At 36.7% G+C, this 19,785-nt stretch overlaps 1 protein-coding gene across 4 annotated transcripts in view; it reads left to right on the forward strand.

Annotated features, from left to right (window-relative positions):
* DOCK10 (dedicator of cytokinesis 10) overlaps positions 1-19,785 on the forward strand; it is a 280,494-nt gene that overhangs the window by 218,511 nt on the left and 42,198 nt on the right. For all 4 annotated transcript variants that reach the window (XM_008061036.1, XM_021713939.1, XM_021713938.1 and 1 more), the window contains exons 28-33: positions 1,694-1,840; positions 6,916-6,999; positions 9,208-9,304; positions 11,119-11,163; positions 18,716-18,891; positions 19,018-19,134. In XM_008061036.1, coding sequence (XP_008059227.1) covers positions 1,694-1,840; positions 6,916-6,999; positions 9,208-9,304; positions 11,119-11,163; positions 18,716-18,891; positions 19,018-19,134 — 666 coding nt within the window. The remainder of the gene's footprint in view (positions 1-1,693; positions 1,841-6,915; positions 7,000-9,207; positions 9,305-11,118; positions 11,164-18,715; positions 18,892-19,017; positions 19,135-19,785) is intronic.

Here is a 19,785-nt window from a genome sequence, read left to right on the forward strand (position 1 = left end):
AAAACACCCTGTGAGCAGCCTAAGAACAAATGAACTGCTCACAGACCACATGATTGAGTCCAGCAGTTTATCTTCACCGATTCAAGGTTGCTTTCCCTTACCCCCTTCACTAGTAGCCCCCTTCAGTTTTCTCTCAGGGGCCCACCGCCTTCCACTTTGTGAAATGAATGGCTTCCGCTGACCTTAAAGAAAATTCAATCATCAAGGAGTAAGTATGGAAGATCTGAGAAACTCGGGAGACATGTCTGGTTTAGTCTTCTGAGTGTTGCAATGAGTGGGCGGACAGTTAGATTTATTAGTTTGTAATTTATTTGATCTCAACCATAAACTTTAAATATATACAAAGAGTAACCATGAGATTCTCAAAATATCTATGCAGTTGTGTTCTAGTAAATTGGTTTAAAAAACAAAAAAAGCTAGTCTAAGCCAGCTCCAAAATCCCACTAAATCATATTAAATCTATGTTTTATACTACTCTTGTAACTGTAGCCTTTATGATTTTTACTCTTACAGCATAGTAGGCTAGATGTTCACAATTATGAAATATATGGTTCAGTCTAACTCTAAATTTTGTGTTTCTATCTATATTGAAAATGGGTCTAATTTTTAAAGCCAACTTGTAAAGTTGAATAAATCTTATCAAGACATAGAGGCTGATATGAGACAATTTAGCATTCCCTTATGTGCAGGAATCCAAACAAAAGAGGTGGAGTCCTGGACCTGTGAGTGATCTTTTGGGATTCACAGAGTTGTAGTCCATGTATGCAACGTCATCTCACAACAAGACTGTCTGCATCTTGACTAGTGAGGTCCCACTGGTGTTTCTTTTTTTTTTTTTTGAGTTGGAGTCTCACTCTGTCGCCGACTGGAGTGCAGTGGCCGCTCCCGGCCACCGCAGCCTTGCCTGCTGGGCTACGGCGATCCTTCCACCTCAGCCTTCCAAGTAGCCGGAATTACAGGCATGCGCTACCATGCCCAGCTGATTTTTTTTATTTATTGTAGAGATGAGGTCTCGCTGCCCAGGCGGGTCTCGAACCCGCAGGCTCAGGCAATCCACTCACCTCAGCCTCCCAAAGGCGCAGGATTACAGGCTGAGCTACCGAGCCCGGCTTCACTGGTGTTTCTTAACTGTGGCATATGCTAACACCAGGGAATTAAGACTAGCTGGTACTCATCATATATTAAAAAACATTTTAAACCAATATCTGTTCTCATTCAATTATTCATTCATTGTTTTCTCATAGTTGCCTATTGGGGGATTCCTAATTTGAAAAAAACTCAAAATAATTTGTTTTGAAATTAAATAGAGAACCATATCTCCAAAAAATGATATCCATTAAACTATTGAGTGTTATTCCATAAGAAGGAAGGAAGGGGAATTAAGATGTGAGAGGTTATTAAAAAACAGTCACACTTTACTTTGTACATTTCTACATTGTTTAGGTAGTTTACAGTTTAGTTTTTTTTAAAGGTGAAAAAATATTGACCAAAATTGAAGAGAACATTAAATAAAAGTAATGGAAATTATGGCCTTAAAATTAAAAAGCCTTCTTTTTTACTATTGCTTTCAAGTTTTCAGAGGAACTCTTTTTATTTGATAATCTGTTAAATGAATTAAGACCTTCAGTTTATACCTCCCTGGGTTAATATTTCACATGCCACATGATAAAGAAATAATCCATTCTTTTCTTAGCTTCCCCGGCCTCAAAGATTTCCTGAATCTTACCAAAATGAATTGGACAATCTTGTAATGCTCCTATCCGATCACGTGATTTGGAAATACAAGGATGCACTTGAAGAAACAAGAAGGGCAAACCACAGCGTTGCCAGATTTCTCAAGGTACAGTTATATGACATCACAAGTTCCCATGACAGTGGACGCCAGATACTCTAAATGTTAATCAAGTCACATCTTCATTTATGAGAAAGAGTCAGAACTAGCACTGTTAGATGAATACTTTCATTTATACATCTTTCATGCATGAAATACTTTTTAATTATTTTTCCAACTTGGGATTTTATTAAAGAAAGACCAAGGTTAAAGAAAATTATCCATTTGAGTGTGGTCAAATCACAGTACTACTAAATATTTTTAAAGAGAAAAATGAAAATTTTAAAGGAGAAGCTGCACTGTGGCAATTTCATTCTCTTGGGCATTTCTGTCCTAGAAATGATGTTCTGGATTGACTAGAGCTCTGACAGTGATTCCAAATAGCCACTTTGGGAAAACCTTCAAAATTTAGCATTTTTGTTATATTACCTCCAGGCTCTTTTCTACATGATGAAAGAAAAATTATTCAACTAATCAAATGAAAGAAAAATTATCCAAGTATTGAGCAACTAATTAAACTGGATATATATGAAAATTAGTTATCTTTATTTGAGTTACAACCATTTGTATTGAATTGAGACAAAAGAATGCAAAGTCAAAAAAACCATGATGCAGAATTAAGGTGTATCATTTAACAAATAATGCACTCAGTTAGAAAGATAATGGTTTTCTTCATTCCCTTCTTTTATCCGGCTATTAACTACTGTATCCTTGATGAATTACTTTACTTGTCTATTTATGGTAAACACCATAAGAATTTACACATAAATGCTAACAATATGAATTTAAGAGCTTGTGGAGGTGGAAAATTCTCCCAAGTTTTCTTGGTGATCTTTAATACAGTCTAATTTCTTTTCAATATGTTAAATACTATTCAGGCCAGGCACAGTGGTTCACCCCTGTAATCCCAGCACTTTGGGAGGCCAAGGCAGGAGGACTGCTTGAGCCCAGGAGTTTGAGACTAGCTTGGTCAATGTAGCAAGACCTCGTCTCTACAAAAATCAAAAAAATAGTCAGGATTAGTGGTGTGTGCTTGTAGTCGCAGCTACTTGGGCGGCTTAGGGAGAAGTCTCACTTGAGCCCTAGAGGCCTAGGCTGTAGTGAGCTGTGGTCACGCCACTACACTCCAGCCTGTGCAACAGAGTGAGACTTCAACTCAAAAAAAAAAAAAAACTATTTCAAATTATACACCATATTTGTTCTTATCCTGAATTTATTTTTTCTCCAATGTTTGTCTCTGATTTTTGCTTTATTCTTGCTTCCAGAAGAAGGAAAGGAATATAAGCATTAAGGAGAGAAGAAGTTAAAGGAGGATAAATAAATTAGTCCAGTTTTCTACCACATTTTAAGACCTATGGGATTAAAATTTATTGCTATGCTGGTAGTTTACTTGAAGTACTTGACAGGATAGAAAATTTGGGAAAATTATATGTAATCTGGTTTGTAAACAAGATATGTTTAAAGAAACATCTGTAATATTATTCCCTAAATTACAAAAAAAAAGATGAATAAACAAGTCTCTAAAAAAGGGAAAAGATCCCATATCTACTCTCCTTGTTTTCAATTTGTAGTTTTAATGATATTTCCTTGACACAGGAAATTTTTTTTTTTAAGTTTTGGAAAGTTTATTACATGAATCATTTGAACTAGGAGATAAAGGAGAGGGAGAGAAGGTAATTTTTGAAAATGTAAAATTGAATACAGTCATTTGGTGCAATTCCAATGACTGCTCAGAATTGCCTACTCCTAGCATTGACATCATAAATCTCACATATTCCCAGCAAACTGGTAATCAATATTTGCTCAATTGAGGCTTCAAATGGTTTCTATTTCTTTGGGATATTTAATTTTGTGTTAGTAATTAAATACTACGAATTAGTCAACATTAGGATTTAACAATTAAAATATTATTGTAACTCTATAGTTGTGCCAAAATTGTTCCCCAAGAATCAAGAGAGCAGAATCTTTTTTTTTTTTTTTTTTTGAGTTGGAGTCTCACTCTGTCGCCCAAACTGGAGTGCAGTGGCCGCTCCCGGCCACCGCAGCCTCGACCTGCTGGTCTCCGGCGATCCTTCCGCCTCAGCCTTCCGAGTAGCCGGAATTACAGGCATGGGCTACCATGCCTGGCTGATTTTTTGATTTATTGTAGAGATGAGGTCTCGCTGCCCAGGCGGGTCTCGAACTCGCGGGCTCAGGCAATCCACTCACCTCAGCCTCCCAAAGGCACGGGATTATAGACTGAGCCACCGAGCCCGGCAAGAGCAGAATCTTTAAGAACCAGTTCGTGGACATATAAAAATGTCCTAGTTTAAAATCTACCCTCCCTCACCCCACAGGGGAAAATAATATTTTCTCAGCAATTATGTCATAAGACTTGTACATTTCTTGACTATCCTCTCCTTGAAGTAGATAGGATTCAAATAGATCTGTGATGACTTATGCAAATTTTATACTTTTTATTTTTGCTGTCAATCTGGTTTACAACTCTACATACCTGAGCTAAGCTATTTAGATACTCTTTTTATAAGGCATAATACCAAGGTGGAAGGAGGGTTATGGTCAAAGGGGGCACAGCATTGCTGGAGTCAGAGTACTGGAGGTACACAATGGTAACCAGAGATCCAAGTAACACAAAGATTTGCAACACAAAGAGATGAAGAAAAAAAAATTGTTTATAAAGAGATCACTTCCCACATGTGGCTGTCTGGAGTGCGATCTGATGCGGCATGGAAGATGCAAAGAATTGCACAGAAATTAGATTTTAAATATAGCTTATTTAAAAGTAAATTAGAGTGAGAAACAGAAGGCAGAGAGAAGATTCACCTCACCAAGGTGCGGGATGGGGCCAAAGCCAAGAAGCATGGCAACGGCCATAGCTCAAAGAGCACATGGCCACACCAGAGTCTAGCAAGGCAATGACAGATGGCTGCTTGTGGTTGAGACCTTTTAACCATTCCCCTTGATGGGGGAAGATCATTAAGGTGATTGGGTGGTGGTCTGCTCCATATCATCACAAAGGAGCAGGCAAGTGCAGGTACTGATGTCAGGTGATGGACAGCAGGCAGATGAGTGGGTTAGTCACACGATTGCTGCCATGGTGGGGTTTGTCTGTGTTGTAGGTCACAAAGGGCTGATTAGGTTACCTTGGGCCCCAAGGGATTTTTCCTGCAAGAGACTTGTCAGACATTTGCAACCCACAAGAAGGTGGCTGGGCTGTTTATCGTTTTTATGACTGTCCTTGTCTTGCACCTGGTGGAGAATTGCCAAGGGGGTGGGGTAGGCTGCCACTTGGACTAAACTAAGAATAAGCTAAGTTTCTTGTAGGTTTCTATAGGTACCTCCTTTCAGTAGCAAAAGCAGATTCATTCTGATTTGTATTTTACTATTCAGATAGCCACATTTTCACCCATTTTCATGACTAATCACATTGCCTTATTTCAACTAGCCTTTGAAAAGAACTGAGTACCACATGTTCTCACTCAGAAGTGTACTTTGAACAATTATCATAATACTATAAGAAAGGAATTGGCAGTAATGGGAAACTATCACATCAACAAGGATACCTGCATAATAACCATTTGTATACCTAACCTGAATTGTACCCCACATCTTTAAAATAAAAGCATAATTAAAAATAAATACTTTTTCAAAAAACCCTTTAAGCTGGGCTCAGTGGCTCAGCCTGTAATCCCATGCCTTTGGGAGGCTGAGGTGAGTGGATTGCCTGAGCCAGCGGGTTCGAGACCCGCCTGGGCAGCGAGACCTCATCTCTACAAGAAATCAAAAAATCAGCTGGGCGTGGTAGCGCATGCCTGTAATTCCGGCTACTTGGAAGGCTGAGGCGGAAGGATCGCTGGAGACCAGCAGGTCGAGGCTGCGGTGGCCGGGAGCGGCCACTGCACTCCAGTCTGGGCTACAGAGTGAGACTCCAAATCAAAAAAAAAAAAAGAGCAGACAACCTAAACTCCTTTCATGCGCAGTTCACAATTGGGTTAGCACTCTTTTGAAAATCCAGTGACTAGGCTGATCTGACAGCAAGCGGAGCTCCGCTTGTCAGCTGCTCACCTCCAGCTCTGCGGCCATTTCCTGACAGGCCACGGACTGGTATCCCCAGTACAACCTTCTAATAGGCCTATTTATGAGTGCTGGAGATAAATCTCCTTCAAAGCTCAAAGGGTCTGACCTGCAGATTCACCACCGTAGCCTCTGAGGTATGGCATTTACCACCCCCTACTTTGGACTAGTTCAATCACCAGATCCTCCTCCATGGAGTTAAGGCCATTGCATCTTCACCAAAGACTTTCTCGGTGCTCCTTTTTTCCTGCTTTTTCTTGGGAAGTTTCTAGAACCCACAGATGTGTTGGTTGGTCTTCCTCTCTCTGCAGGATGAGACTAGGGCCCCTGATATTCCAGGAGTAGCTAGGTAGGACTTTCTCCTGCAAATGGAGAGCCTGGGAGCCTTCTACGCTACCTGCTGGGAGCCTTCTACATTACCTGCCAGGAGCCAAGACAGTATAGAAGGCTCAAAAGTTCCTCTTTTCCTCTCCCCCACTTCATGGCCCTGCATGTTTCAAGCCTATGATTATACTGTGGTGTCTACCTCTCTCCCACTATTCTATTAAGAAATGTGAGGACACAGAAGCTATTTGATGATTATTGAATAAAGAATTATTGAAAGAACTAAAATTCATATTTAAAATATAATAAAGCAGTATACTAACAAAATCATAATAGGTACATTTAAAATCTCAGAAGAAAACAGAAAATTGAAAGGAAAAACAAAAGAAAAATATAAATGACCTAACAATTCGAAAAATGTCATTAGAGAAAATAGCTCTTGAGACATTTTACAAAATTAATAAATACAGGTTTGTAACTTTATGATTTGTGTATTTTGTCTTTTTAAATTAGTTACCATGATGGATGAATGCTTGAACATATTTTAGAGATTTTTTCAAGCACTTATTATACAACACATTTAGTTAAATGTTATTTTAATTCCATACATTCAATCATATTTGCCAAAAGCTTTAATGATTCTTCAAGTAAAAATGTTTGAATTCAGAATTTTTTTTTATTTTTAGCGCTGCTTTACATTTATGGACCGAGGATTTGTGTTTAAGATGGTTAACAATTACATCAGCATGTTCTCCTCCGGTGATCTCAAGGTAAGAACCACATGCAGTAGTGATTGCTTTCTAAACTATGGCTTTATAATAGATAAACTAATTTCTGTGTATATCTGCCTAAAACCTAAGCAACCGAATACCTAAGCAAAGTGGGACAGTTATCACCTTACCCAAATAGGGGTATGTGTCAGGAAAATGGAAAGAGAACTCTAGAGCAATGGTTCACAAAGTGGGTCCCACACCAAGGAGGTGGCATCACCTGGGAACTGAACCACTGCCTAAGGGGGCCCAGAAATTTGTTTTAACAAGAGCTATCAGGTGATTCTTACACATTCTCTGGGTTGAAAACCAATGAGCTATGGTGTGGCATATATGCTGGAAGGTACTAAGACTGGAAATGGTCCAGATCATGAAAGTTGGATCAGTTAAGATGCTTTGGGTTGCAAAAAACAGAAACTGACTCCAATTTAAGCAGATGGAAATTTATTGAAAGAATACTGGGAGTAACGCGCATTGATGAAGCAACTGGAGAACCAGGCTTTGAAAAAACCAGGGACCAAGCATTTTCAGAGCACAAGAACATAGTCATGTATCACCTAATGACAGGGATTCGTTTTGAGAAATGCACTGTTAGGCAATTTCACCATTGTGCGAACATCATGGCATGCACTTAGGCAAAGGTAGATGCTATAGCCTACTTTGTTACATAGCTCCATCATAATCCATGGGAGCAACATTGCTTATATGGTCTGTTGTTGACCAAAACATCATTATGTGGGACCTATCATTGCAAATGAGGAACCATTTGGCAAGGACACTACTGCTGTTGCTGCTGTTACTTAAATGAATCAACTGAAGCCATTTTCTCCCTCTTAACACTCTGCTTCAGATTTACGTTCCATAAAGGAAGTGTATGATCAGCCTGCTTTGGGTCACACACCTGCCTCTTAAGGAGGCAAGACAGGGCACCTGAATTCATAGTTCTCTGTTAACTTTCGCCTACTGGAAAGGAGATAATTCCCCAGGGAAAATCATGTAGGTATTGGGAAAGAACAAAGGATGTAGAGAGGCTAAAAATAAATAGCGATATTTCTACATGCTTTCATATCATGCTTAGGAGCCTAGACATGATATTTTTGGCAGTAAAGATTTACTTTTGACCAGAGGAGTCACGTGACTGTATATCTTTTTTTTTTTTTTTTGGTTTTTGAGAATCCACATCTCTCTCTAAATATTTTTGAAAGGATATTCTTCATTTGTTCTCTCATTATGCATGAAATTTGCATAATATCCATTTAACTATAATTGTAGTACACCTAAATATTTTTCCAAAGACTAAACAGAATGTTCTCAGTTTAAAATAATTATTATGTAATTTAATTATGCACTTGCTCACTTTGATGTACAAAGGATTAAGTCAGATACTATCCTTGTTTGAAATGGCAGTATTTCAAATTATTGACTAAAAGTTACCACAAGATATAATTCTAAAATATCTGAGCAAATGGGATATATTTTGTGAGCGAATGTTAGTGACTATAATGATGGAAGTCTAACCTAGTCTTAACCAACATGATTATTTAGCATGCATGAGAGTGAAAATATAACTGTTATGAGCATGCTAATTATTCCTACTGATGTGGGTGTTCTTGACACATGTGTTACTGTAAACTTAGACCATGCCTGACGTCACTTATCACTGTCTTAATCCAAACTTTATTGGAAGGATAGACATATTTGCAAGGAATGGAAAGTGGAATTAAATTTGTACTATACTCTGAGAACAAATGTCATACAGAATTTTACTCTAATTTTAGATAGCATTGTCTTTCTTAGTTCTGGATGGTAGGAGCTATTGTAATGGTCTGTTTTACAATCTGAGTGTCATCTTTGAGATAGCTCTATACATGTGGTGCAGTAGGATTTCTCTCAATTTGTCTTGACATACACCAAAAGAAGTTAAAAACATGACTTGGTGGGATCCTACCTCACAGATGCTCCATGGAGTTTACAAATAAGATTATCTCCTGAGGAGGCCTTGACTGGTCTCCAAAAATAGGAAGCCTAACTATATGTACTACACTACTTTGGAGGAGGTAAAATCCTTTAAACTTAGTAATTACTTGATGGTCACATAAAAGGACAGAACTACTTTTTATTTTCAGAGTCAAGATTCAAGAGCAGATTTTTTTCAAATTAATGTTCTTGATATGTAAACTATAATCATTTAGTTTGCCTCTCTTTCAGACTTTATGCCAGTATAAATTTGATTTTCTTCAAGAAGTATGTCACCACGAACACTTTATTCCTTTGTGTCTCCCCATAAGATCAGCAAACATTCCAGGTAATAATTCCCAGAATTTTCATTAGTTCTTGTAAAGTGAACACTTTCATTTGTTTGTTTGTTTTGCCTTTTATTTGTTATAGTTTTCTTGTTTCCTCAGTGATAATTTTGTTTGAAACAGTCACATAGGTATTAGACCCAGGTAATCAGAATTAAATTAAAATACAAAAGAAGTTATTGGCATTTGAAAATGAATGCAACTCCCTATCTCTTAATTTTTATCTGTTTCTCTTTTTATTAAAGAGAAGACTAACAAAATTATAAACCTCATGATTGCAAATCAAATAATTTTTAGCCTAGAGACATACTGTCTTTCACCTTACTGGCTCCAAAAGACAACTTGCCTTTGATTTTGAGACATAAAATGACAGAGAGGAAAAGTGCTTTTAGAATAGAAATTTATTTCAAATGATCGATTTATGTGTGTAATTATGTTAAAATGTACTTCTCAAAAATGAGTTGTACAAAGAAAACTTACCTTGAAAGCAGGGGAAGAGGGAGAGAAATGCAACATTGCAGATACTTGACACTTCTGGGCTCACAAAGAGGAAGAGATTGAGTGTGCAGGTAAAAATAAGGCTTCACATTTTGCTTACCACACTTACTGTGGTATAAATAGTCTACAGGAAATATTTTCACTTATTATATTTACAATTTTTGAAAAATCAAGAAGACTTTATGGTAGGAAATGAGGATTATTCATATAGATATCAGAAACTAATCAAACATCAAGATGTGAAGAAAATACTAAAATTATTTCGGAACTTGAAGTACTTTACTTCCAGGTAGTGAGTAAACTATTCACAAGGATCAGTTTTAATTCATGAAAGCAGAAACCAAAACGGTAAAAAGCCTTCTTATACCTACTATAACTTGCACTAATGTTTTGGAGGAAGAAAAGATGAAATATTACATTATCAAATCTATGAAATTTTTTCCGTTTTGAATTTCAATATAATCTCTATAATTATTCTATTCTTTTTCTAATTTATGAAGCATATGTCATGGAAAATAAGGTAGAAATGATATATTGAACAATAACATTTTTAGGTTTTTATTTTTTGTTTCAAATTTGTTTTTCCACATCTAAATTTTTATGAAAGGATATTCTTCATTTGTTCTCCTATTTGCATGACATTTGGCATAATATCCATTTAGATATAATTGTAGTATACCTAACTATTTTTCCAAAGACCAAACACAATGTTCTCAATGTAAAATAATTAATATGCAATTTAATTATGCTCACTTTGATGTACAAAGGATTACATCAAATACTATCCTTGTTTGAAATGGCTGTATTTTGAATTCTTGACTAAAAGTTGCCACAAGATATAATTCTAAAATATCTGAGCAAATGGGATACATTTTATTATCCCATTTATTATTTGATCAGTGCCAAGTTTTTATTGGTTAGCCGAGCTAGTTGAGATATTCAAGCGAACCAACTCCCTATTTGATCATTTTTATTCCAGTTGCTCGCTATTAGTCAATAGCTCAGACAGAAGCCTGATAGTTTCTCTGTAGATATGATACTACAAACAATGACATAAAAATATGTTTCATAGCAAGCAGAGTTCTGATAGAAAAATAGGTGTTCAAGTAGAAGGCTAAGAATTAGAATAATTCTGTTTGTGGCATTCTTTTTTAGAGAAACAACTTAAGGTACTCTTGAAAAATGACAATATTGTAGAGACTCATATTGCAAAACAATATAATTTAATTTTTCAGTTTTGCATTACACATAATTAATGAATATATGTGTGTATCTGAGAATGTATGTATCTGAACTTTTTTGTTTATATTAAATTCAGATCCTTTGACACCTTCAGAAGCAACTCAAGAGCTACATGCATCAGGTAAATAATGACATTTTATGTTACTCTATCAAAGTATCAATAATTATCTCATAATCTAATAATATTGACAAGTACAGATATAAATTTTCAGCTTCTAAATGCCAATAAATAGCCACATATTTAATTTCATGTTAGCAAGCTATTCAAAAAGTTGGCTAAACTTTTTTCTTCTCACACATAGTTGAATGACACTCTAGCTTTAAATTTTTTAATATTTATTCTTCAAATATTGATTTTTTAAATTTCCCATAGCATCCAAAATTTCCTTACTATGTATCATAAATAAAATTCCTAGACATATACAATAACATGCTTATGCAATGTAAATAGCTTTGTATGATATGTGTGTTTTGCTAAACTATAGCACAGCTTGAACTTTCTTTTTAAGATTGAGGTTATTAATATAAGTTTATTTTTACCTGAAATGGGCTGAAACTTAAGACAGCCTGGACAAATCTTTCCTCTAGGCATAGACAAAAATCTTTAAAGTTTTGCTTTATTCCTGGCTCTTCAATATGACTATTTCACTGAGAAATTTATTTAACCTGAAGTCCTGTGATTTTAATTTTCTGAGTTTCCACGTTCCCTAATTTTTACATTCAGTAGCATCTTTATGGACTGAAAAAGTCAATATGCTTAATTCAATCTGTTTTGAACTGGAATATTCTGACAGTTTCTAATACTTATCATACTTCCCTTATGAGTTGTCTTGAGGATCAAATGGGATGGCCTACTTGGCAAACAACAACTGTTCTATACATGGATGCTAGTGCCACTATTTTTCCCCAGCTTGATTGAGGTATAATTGAAAAATAAAAGTTGTATATATTTAAGGTATAGAACATGATGTTTTATGCAAGTATACATCATAAAGTGATGACCTCAATCAAATTAACATTTCATCATCTCATATAGTTACCATTTTTGTGTCTATGTGGTGAGAACAATTAAGATCTTCTCTCTTAACAAATTTCAAATATATAACACAGTATAATTAACTATAGTCATCATCCTGTACATTTGATCTCCATAATTCATTCATCTTATAACTGAGAGTTTATACATTTTGGTCAAAATCCCCCCATTTCTTCCACTCCCCAGCCCCTGGCAATCATTTTTTTACTGTCTGCTTCTATAAATTCAACTTTTTTTTTTAAGATGTGGGGTACAATTCAGGATGAGGTAAACAATTGGTCATCATACAGGTAAAGTTTGGGCCTCCCTTTGGTCCCCACTTTGCCTGGTTTGAGATCAGGTAACCTTATTGATGTTGTGTCCCCACCTCACCCCAGCAGTATCCCGCTACTGCCAATCCCTTTCTTATTGCATGATAGTAATTACTCAGGGTCCACTTATGAGTGAGAACATGTGATACTCTGATCTTTGTTTCTGTGATAGATCACTGAAATTCAACTTCTTTAGACCCCACATATTAACTGAGATCATGCAGCATTTTTCTTTGTATGTCTGGCTTATTTCACTTAGCATAACGTCCTCCAGGTTCATCCTTGTTGTCACAAATTATAGGATTTTCTTCTTTTCAGCAGCTGGATAATCCTCCATTGTATGTCTATACTACATTTTCTTTTTCTTTTTTGAGTTATTTTATTGTGGAGACAAATAAAACACAGTGTTATTTTATTTTTTTCTTTCTTTCTTTTTTTTCTTTTTGAGTTGGAGTCTCACTCTGTCACCCAGGTTGGAGTGCAATGGCACACTCAGGGCCACCCCAGCACGGACCTGCTGGGCTCAGGCAAGCCTTCCACTCAGCCTCCCAAGTAGCCAGAACTACAGGCATGCACTACCACACCCAACTAATTTTTTGATTTATTGAAGAGATGAGGTCTTGCCAAGTTGCCCAGGCTGGTCTCAAACCTGTGGACTCAGGCAATCCTCTCATCTCCACCTCCCAAAGTGCTGGGATTATAGAAGTGAACCATGGTGCCTGGCCTTATACTACATTTTCTTTATCTATGTATCTGTGGAGGTCACTTGAGTTGTTTCCGTAGCTTGGCTATTGTGAATAATGCTGCAGTGAACATGAAAGCACAGATATCTGTGCACTGCAGACACCTAATTTCATTCCTTAGATGTCTATCCAGAAGGTGGATTGTGGGATCATGTGGTAGTTCTACTTTTAGTTTTTTGAGGCTCCTCCATACTGTTTTCCACGATGACTGCATCAGTACAATCCTACCAACAGTGTACAAGGGTTTTCTTTTCTCCATACCCCCAGCAAATGTTGTTCTTATTTGATTTTCTGATCATAGCCCTTATAAAAAGTATAGGGTAGTAGTTCATTGTAGTTTTGATTTGCATTATCTTGATGATTGGTGATGTCAAACACTTTTTCATATACCTATTGGTCATTGAAATGTCTTATTTGGAAAAGTGTCTATTCAGATCCTTTGCCCTTTTAAAATCAAGTTATTTGGGGGTTTTTGCTATTATGTTGTATGAGTTCCTTATACATTTTGGACATCAACCCCCCTGTTGGATATATGGTTTGCAACTACTATTTTTTTAAATTTTGGACTTTAGGGAAACATGCTCTTGTTTGTTTCATGGGTATATTGCATAATGGAGAAGATTAGGCATCTAGGAAACCCATCACCCAAACATTGAATGTTGCACCCAATAGGCAATATTTCAACCCTCTCCTCCCTCCTACCCTCCTTCCTTTTTGAGTCCCCAGTGTCTATTATTTCCATCTTTATGTTCATGTGCACCCATTGTTTATCTCCTACTTATAAGTGAGAAAAGGTAATATTTGATTTTCTGCTTCTGAGTTAATTCACTTAGAATAATGGTCTCCAGCTCCATCCATGTTGCTGCAAAGGACACAGTTTTATTCTTTTTTATGGCCACATCATATTCTATGTTATGTATATACCACATTTTCTTTGTCTAATCGACCATTGATGGACACTTAGGCTGAGTCTGTCACTTTACTATTGTAAAGCCTTTTCAAAATATTTTTTCTTTTTCTTTGGGTAGATTCCCAGTAGTGGAATTGCTATGTTGAATGGTAGTTCTATTTTTGGTTCTTTGTTATATCTCCACACTGTTTTCAAAAGAGGCTGAACTAATTTACATTCCCACCAACAGTGTATAAGTGTTCCCCTTTATCCTTATCCACACCAACAGCTATTGTTTTTTGACTTTTTTTATTTTATTTTATTTTTTTTTGAGTTGGAGTCTCACTCTGTCGCCCAGACTGGAGGCAGTGGCCGCTCCCAGCCACCGCAGCCTCGACCTGCTGGTCTCCGGCGATCCTTCCACCTCAGCCTTCCAAGCAGCCGGAATTACAGGCATGCGCTACCATGCCCAGTTGATTTTTTTTGTTTGTTTATTGTAGAGATGAGGTCTCGCTGCCCAGGTGGGTCTCGAACACGTGGGCTCAGGCAATCCACTCACCTCAGCCTCCCAAAGGCGCGGGATTACAGGCTAAGCCACCGAGCCCGGCTGTTTTTTGACTTTTTAATGGTAGCCATCTGACTGGTGTAAAATGATATTTCAGTGTGGTTATAATTTGCATGTATCTGATGATTAGTGATATCAAGCATTTTTTCCATGTGTTTTTTGGCCACTTGTTTTTTGTGTTTTTTTTGAGAAATGTCTGTTCATGTCCTTTGCCCAGTTTTTGATGGGGTTATATTATTTTTCTTGTTTAGTAGTTTGGATTCTTTGTAGATTCTGGATATTAGTCCTTTGTCAGAGGCATATTTTGCAAACATAAGTAGGCTGTTTGTTTGCTGTATGTATTGTTTCTTTTGCTGTGCAGAAGCTTTTTTGTCTAATTTGGTCCCATTTTTCAACTTTCTTGTTGTTGTTGTTTCATGTGATTTTAGGGTCTTCATCATAAATTATTTCCTCAGACTAATGTCCAGAAGGGTTTTTCCTAGGTTTTCTTCTAGGATTTCTATAGTTTCGTGTCTTATATTTAGGTCTTTAATCCATCTTGAGTTAATTTTTGTAAATAGTGAGAGGTAGGGGTCCAGTTTGAGTCTTCTGCATATGGCTAGCCAATTATACTGGCAACATTTATTGAACAAGTTGTCCTTTCCCCTATTGTTTATTTTTGGCAATTTTGCCAAAGATCCAATTGTTTGTAGGTATGTGGCCTTATTACTGGGTTTTCTGTTCTGTTCCGTTGATCTAGGTGTCTATTTTTGTACCAGTACCATGATGTTTAGTTACTACAACCTTGTAGTATAATTTTTTTACTTTTTATTTTATTTTTTTCCATTTTTATTTGTGGGTACATGTGTAGGATTGTTAAATAAAAATATTGTGTGGTAGTGAGACTTAGGCTTCTATTGAGCCTGTCACTTAGGTATTGGACTGGCACCCAGTGTGTAGTTTTCAGTCCTTACCCCCACTCCTCCCTGCTCCCTTTAGACATGTCCCAGTATGTGTACCGTGTTTAACTTCTGCTTACTAGGGAGACGATATGGTATTCAGTTTTCTGTTTCTGTCATAATTCGCTCAGAATGATGGTCTCTAGCTGCATCCATGTTACTGCAAAGAACATGATTTTGCTCATTTTTATGGCTGCATAGTACTTCATTGTGCATATGTACCACATTTTCCTCATCCATTCCACCATCGATGGGCACCTAGGCTCATTCTGTATTTTTGTTATTGTGGATATTGCTGCAATAATCATCCTCATTCGGGTGTCATTTTGGTAGAGTGATTTGTGCTCCTCTGGATATATACCCAGTAGTGGGATTTCTGAGTCAAACAATAAGTCTATTTTTAGTTCATTAAGAAATCTCCAAACTGTAGTATAACTTAAAAGTCAGACAATATAATGCTTTCAGGTTTGTTCTTACTTAGGATTGTCTTGGCTATTTGGGGTTTTTTTGTGTTTGTTTGTTTTTTTGGTTCAATATGAACATTAGGATTGTTTTTTCTAATTCTATGAACAATAGCATTGAGAATTTAATGGAAATGGTGTTGAATCTGTAGATTGTTTTGGGCAATATGCTCATTTTAACAATAGTGATTCTTCTGATCTATGAACATGGAGTGTTTTCCCACTTGTGTCATCTGTGATTTCTTTCATCAGTATTTTGTTGTTCCCCTTGTAGAGATCTTTCACCTCCTTGGTTAAATGTATTGCTAGGTATGTGGGGTTCTTTGTTTGTTTTCTGGTGGGGTTTTTTTGTTTTTCTTTTTTTGGTTTTGTTTTGTACGTGCAGCTATTATAAATGGGATTGAATTTTTTATTGAAAACGGAAACATAATTCAAGATGTTACAAAGGTATAAAAATGATACAATATTATGAACATCTTTCTCTCAATAAACTAAAAATCTTTGAAAAAATGGACAATTCATGAGAATTATTTTTAAACCAATTAAATAATTTAAATAACTGACCAATACTCTTAAATAATTTTTATCAGTACTTTAAAATTTACTCAAGACTTCTCATTTTTTTTTTTTTTTGCTATATGCCTGGAACCCTGACCAAACAAACCTCTTACTAAATATAACCTTAAAAAAAAACCTCATAATTTTAAATGCATCAGTGAGCTAGAACATTAGAGAAGCCAAAAACTTAGTGAGAACAAAAACCTGGTGGAAAAGTAAGAAACAGAAATTTACATTTATCTTGAGAGTATAGGTCATGCCTTGTGAAGTTGAGTTTTAGTTAGTTAACATGGGGATTGAATTTTTGATTTGGTTCTCAGCTTAAACGTTATTGGTGTATAGACCGATTTTTGAACATTGATTTTGTATCCTAAAACTTTATTGAGGTTGTTTATCAAATCAAGGAGTCTTTTGAGGGAGTCTTTGGGGTTTTCTAGGATTATGTCATTAGCCTACAGAAATAATTTGACTTCTTTTCCAATTTGGATGCATTTTATTTCTTCCTCCTGCCTGGTTGCTCTGGCTAGGATTTCCAGTACTATGTTGAATAGGAATGCTGAGAGTGAACATCCTTTCCTTGTTCCAGTTCTTAGAACACATGCTTTCAACTTTTCCCTATTCAGTATGATGTTGGCTGTGAATTTGCAAGTGTTTTATCCCAATCTGTGTGTTGATTTTTTTACTTTGTTAATGTTTCCTTTGCTGTTCAGAAACTTTTTAGTTTGATATAATTTCACTTGTTTGGTTTTGCTTTTGTTTTCTTTGCCTTTGGGGATAATATTCATAAAATCATTGCCAATGCCAACATCAAGGAGCCTTTCCCTCATGTCTTTTTGTAGGTGCTAGCACTACTACCAATAGATACATTTATAAAGTACATTGGACAATCTGAATAAATTCACAATTCCTGAAAATTGTAACATTCTTTTCTCCACAATTCAGGCTCAAAATTTTGCAATCCCCTTTGACTTTTTTTTATTTTATTTTTTTGAATTGGAGTCTTACTCTGTTACCCAGACTGGAGTGCAGTGGCATGCTCCCGTCCACTGTAGCCTCGACCAGATGGGCTCTGATGATCCTTTCGCCTCAGCCTTCCAAGTAGCCAGAACTACAGGCGCGCACTACCACACCCAGCTAATTTTTGATATATTGTAGAGAGAAGGTCTCACTAAGTTGCCCAGGCGGATCTTGAACCTGCAGACTCATGCAACCCACTCACCTCGGCCTCCCAAAGTGCTGGGCTTACAGGCCAAGCCATCAAGCCCTTTGACTTTTTTCTCTCCTTGCCTCCCCATATCCTCCAGCTAACTTGTCCTAACAATTTAACACCTACTCCTCAGTTTCTGCTACCCCAGCCCAGATACAATGTCATCTTTTGGCCCTTCCTCTATTTGCTACAATCTCCTGTGTTGTATCCCTTACCCCAAATGCCCCTACAGTCTAATTCATTTACCTTCTGCCACCATATTACTAAGTCAGTAAAGCACAAATCTAATCAAGCCACTGCTCTCAAAGCTGTTAGTCTTAACATTTCTTTTTTTTTACAGAATAAATGCAAATGGCAGAGGAAATTCAATGCCAACTAAGGAATTTGTACTGACATTTTTCATCATCTAACCCCAACCTCTCTCTCAAGCCTATTTCTTTTACCACTCCTCTTTTAGCCACTGCACTTAGTAATTCCCTCATACCTGTGCTCCCCTCATACCAATGCTTTCAGAATTCTGTATCATCAAAAACCCTTTCCCTTCTCCTGACCTTCTATCCTCCCTCTACTGCCTCCAGCTGCTCCCACAAATACCTGAACCTTCAAACTTTAAGCATCCTCAAAGTTTCATCTCAATGTATTCCTACTCATAACATTCCCTGATTCCTCCAGGCAAAAAATATGTTTTCCTCCTCTCAACTCCTGTAATCCTGTGTATATGTTATTTTTATGGAATTTAACAGTTGACATTGTGTGTTAGTTTCTACTTGTACTTGTATACACAGAATATTCCCCTTCTTACCAGTGTCCCTTGAGAATACAACACATCTTAACTTTGTAGCAAGACTATATTACTACATCCCTCCTAGGGGGAGAAGAGGTTGAGAGTAGTTGATACATCTATCTCATTTTTAAAGTGATTATTTGATTTTCAATAACATGATTTCTTTTCTTTCCTCACAAAGATATGCCTGAATATTCAGTCACAAATGAATTTTGCCGAAAACACTTCTTAATCGGAATTCTTCTCCGAGAAGTTGGCTTTGCTCTGCAGGAAGACCAAGATATCAGGCACTTGGCTTTAGCTGTCCTAAAAAATCTAATGGCTAAGCATTCATTTGATGATCGATACAGGGAACCAGTAAGTGATCTTCCTTTCTCCCATCCCTAAACACCGTTTAATGGCTCACTGCTTTAAATGCTTATCAAACCGACAAGCCTATTGATTTTTATGTGAATTATTTCTTTTGACTACCTTTTCACCCAGAGAAAGCAGGCCCAGATAGCAAGTTTATACATGCCTCTGTATGGCATGCTCCTGGACAATATGCCAAGGATCTATCTGAAGGACCTATATCCCTTTACTGTCAATACATCTAATCAGGTACGTTTGCATTGCATTTCAAATTTCTAGTTTAAAAAGAATTTGTCTTTTTTTTTTATCCAAGATAATCATATCCTTTCATTTAAAAAAAAAAAAAACTAATAATTAAACAACACTTTTTTGCTAGATATTCATATTGATGTTGTTTGTTCCAAATTGGTCACATTAGCCTTCCACCTGGTGCATACTTTAGTATTGTTTTCATTTTTCTGCATTACCTTCCAGGTCTTTCCAGGCTTTGCAGGTTCCTCTGTTGTATTCATGGCCCCCTCGTCCGTGCAAACCTTTCCCTCACCACTTTTTACATTACCTTCATGCCCATCTGGTATCAGAGTAGCAACGTGCCTTATTTATAAACAGCCCTGAAGTGTTATATTCCTAAACAACCCTGGAGTGGCTTGTTTATAATCTTTCCTCTGCTGAGGCACTATAGTAACTACCTAACAACCCACTTGAGAGCTGTTGCCTGTGTTCATATCCCAGACAAATTAACACACTGCTGAGTCCAGTAACTATGGTAGATATTACCATTTAGAAGTTAGAAACTATGCCTTTGGGATTTTTTTAACCTTGTTCAAATCCCAGCAGTATTAGTTATTATTTGGGTGACTTCAGATAAACTATCCAACTTCTTTAAGTCTTCATTTCTTA

This window comes from Carlito syrichta, unplaced genomic scaffold (assembly GCF_000164805.1).
Source record: "Carlito syrichta isolate Samal-C Ts95f unplaced genomic scaffold, Tarsius_syrichta-2.0.1 Scaffold304926, whole genome shotgun sequence".
Classification (NCBI taxonomy): domain Eukaryota; kingdom Metazoa; phylum Chordata; class Mammalia; order Primates; family Tarsiidae; genus Carlito; species Carlito syrichta.